Here is a 2813-nt window from a genome sequence, read left to right as displayed (position 1 = left end):
AATTAGCATACACAAGCATTAGGGTTTAACCTTGCACAACCTAGAGACGGCTATATGCATGTCTTCTGCTGTAAGAGTCATGTAAACAGCTGCCTTAAACTCTTTTAAAATGTCAAAAGGGTAATGCTGGGTATCCTCAGCTGTTGAAGCTTATTTACAGCGAAGCATCTCAGAGAATATGTAGAAATGACAAACTCTGTCTTTCTGTAAAAGTGCCATGACAATAAATGGACCAGGTTAATGACAAATTAATTATGATCCTCTCCCCCTCCCCCCTTTTTATCTTTAGCTTCTGAAGCTTGTGTGCTGTAGAGTGTATCAGAGATTATGGGAAATCAGAAACTGTATTTCAGTAAAAGAACTATAACACCAAATGGAAAAAGTCAAGTGCAATTTAATCTCTGTCCTATTTGCTTTGTAACATGTTTGAGGTTGTACATTTTTATTTAATATAAACCCAGCTGAATCATATTCCTCTTTGTTGTATTGCATGCACTTCACATTATTATAATAATTCTGCTTTATATGTAACGTAAACTCATTACACATGAACCACAGTTCCAATGATGTACTTAAAAAAAAACCTGACTCACAATTCTTTTTATTTATTTTTTTGCAACAGGGAGTTTAAACCTTATGGGGCAGGGCTTGCATTACAGAGAAGTCCCTGATCCTGTCACATGCAAGGGTGTTCTGTTGCTGGCAGCTACTAAGCCCACCCCTTTTTGCTTCTGTCAGGCACAGCAGACAAGCAGCTGTGCACGTAGACATTTAAACAATACAACTGAAAGAAAATAGTCTCAGTTTCTTGCAGCAGATTAATCCTCACTATATACATTTGCACACTGATTAACATATGTTGATACAAGAAGCATGTGACCCCCATCTGTGCTTAAATGTAAGAAGAAATATCTGGATTCAGCGTGTACAAAGCAAACTGGGAGTGGTCTGTTACACTGGCAGCTAGCTGTCTATGTAGAGTGCCTCCCATAGAAGAGGCGTGCATTGACTTCTGCTTCAAAACCCGGAATTGGAAAAGGTGTGTTACTTTTCTGCACTGGTAACGTTGGATTATTCTGGTTTTGTGCATGATGCAAATTGAATAAGAGAACGGCTATACATAGCACTTAAAAAGGGGAACTATAAATGGAGTAACTATATCATCCAAACACAACTGACAGTTAGTGGCAATCAATACAATGTCTTATAAATTATCCCCGTTTGTTACACCTCTCAGCTTTAAAGAGAAAGTTCAGCTGAGTATTCCACGCAGTTTAAGTTACATTAATAATTTGTATCAAAATGCACAACTGTCTGAGAACTTTGTGCAGCAAGAAACTAGGATCACATTGAACAAAGATCAGTATGTAGCAAGACATTTTCCTCGAACTCAAAGCACAGTAATTGCTACCTGTGACCCAGAACTGAGGCCTATAATGCGGCGTAGAACCAAATCTCTGCCCACGTCTCCGGATAGAAAAACGATTACAAAATGCAGATCTCGATGCAATAAGGTTAGGTTTGCGGATTCCCTTGGTTTGGAGCTGGCAGAAGTAAAGATTTTCAAAGCTAGCGATGACCCATCGATTCCTCTACATGTACTCTCCAGGCTTTCTATCAACTCTGACTTGTGTTGTAGCCAAGACCTGGAGTTTACCATCCAGTATTTGGAGCCTGACTTCAAGCAGCCTGTAGATTGTGGCAATTTCTTGGATTTGCTTCAACAACATTGTGTCTGCTTGGAACAAGCTACAAGTTCGGATGAGACAGATATTTCTGGCTCAATTCGAGTTCTCAACTTGGCCTTTGAAAAATCTGTTTCGGTCAGATACTCATTCACAGACTGGAAAAATTATTATGAGGTTGGAGCAGTTTGGCAAAACAGTATCAGGAGCGAATCAACTGACTCGGATGTGTTTGCTTTTTCTCTTCCACTTCCCCCTTTTCTGCAGCAGATATGCTCAGTGATCGAGGTTGCGATCAGATATCAGGTGGAAGATAAAGAATACTGGGATAACAACATGGGCAACAACTATAGTTTCTCATACAGGAGTCACACTCTCAAAATGCCAAAAGAGTGTGAGCAAAGCTGGATTCACTTCATCTGAGTCTTTCTTCACTATTTGTAGCCTATACCAAATATATAGCAAAAGAACAAACTAACGTGTCACTGAAAAAAACAAACCACTAGAAAACGGTGACCAGATAAATGCCTATTGCTCTGGAAAGTTAGAATGTTGTGCTCATGACTATTTCTAAACTATGTATGGTACTCATGAACTAGCAGTTCTATTGATAGAGTTAATTGTGAAAATACAATGTGTTAGCAGTTTTTCTTTAAAGTGAAGGTCAATTTTCATCGAGTGCCCGGTTTTTAAAAATACTTTTAAAAACAGGGGCACTTTCATTGATGAAAATTTACATTGCACTGGATTTGAAGAAATACTTACCTTTTACTTCTGCAAAACCGGATCGCCGATCCCAGCCTCAGTTCCACTGTACTGACGTCAGAAATGACAAAACCGGCTTCCTCCAATCATGGCTTGCACCCCAGAGCGTCCAGCTCGTGATGCCCGGCTGTGATTGGAGGAAGCCAGTTTCGTCATTGCTGGGGTCTACAGCAGGAAGAAGAAGGAGGGGGATCGTCGATCCGGCTTTGCAGGAGTAAAAGGTAAGTATTTCTTCAAATCCAGTGCAATGTTAATTTTCATCAATGAAAGTGCCCCTGTTTTTAAAAGTATTTTTAAAAACCAGGCACTCATTGATGAAAATTGACCTTCACTTTAAAAAGGGCACAAAGTGGTTTTTGAAAT

At 39.5% G+C, this 2813-nt stretch overlaps 1 protein-coding gene across 1 annotated transcript; it reads left to right on the top strand.

Moving 5' to 3' along the window:
* Positions 1-726: 726 nt before the first annotated feature.
* PPP1R3D (protein phosphatase 1 regulatory subunit 3D) lies at positions 727-2408 on the top strand. Its single transcript, XM_053705537.1, has one exon. It carries the CDS (start codon positions 1200-1202, stop codon positions 2106-2108), a length of 909 nt encoding a protein of 302 aa, XP_053561512.1. The 5' UTR covers positions 727-1199; the 3' UTR covers positions 2109-2408.
* The last annotated feature ends 405 nt before the right edge of the window (positions 2409-2813 follow it).

The sequence above is a fragment of the Bombina bombina genome, chromosome 1, assembly GCF_027579735.1.
Source record: "Bombina bombina isolate aBomBom1 chromosome 1, aBomBom1.pri, whole genome shotgun sequence".
In the NCBI taxonomy this organism is placed as follows: Eukaryota; Metazoa; Chordata; class Amphibia; order Anura; family Bombinatoridae; genus Bombina; species Bombina bombina.
Note: the sequence above shows the minus strand (reverse complement) of the source record. Positions and strands in the feature narration are given on the sequence as shown.

What these genes read in the sequence shown, in the direction of transcription:
- PPP1R3D (XM_053705537.1), top strand. Translation starts at nt 1,200, where the DNA reads ATGTCTTATAAATTATCCCCGTTTGTTACACCTCTCAGCTTTAAAGAG.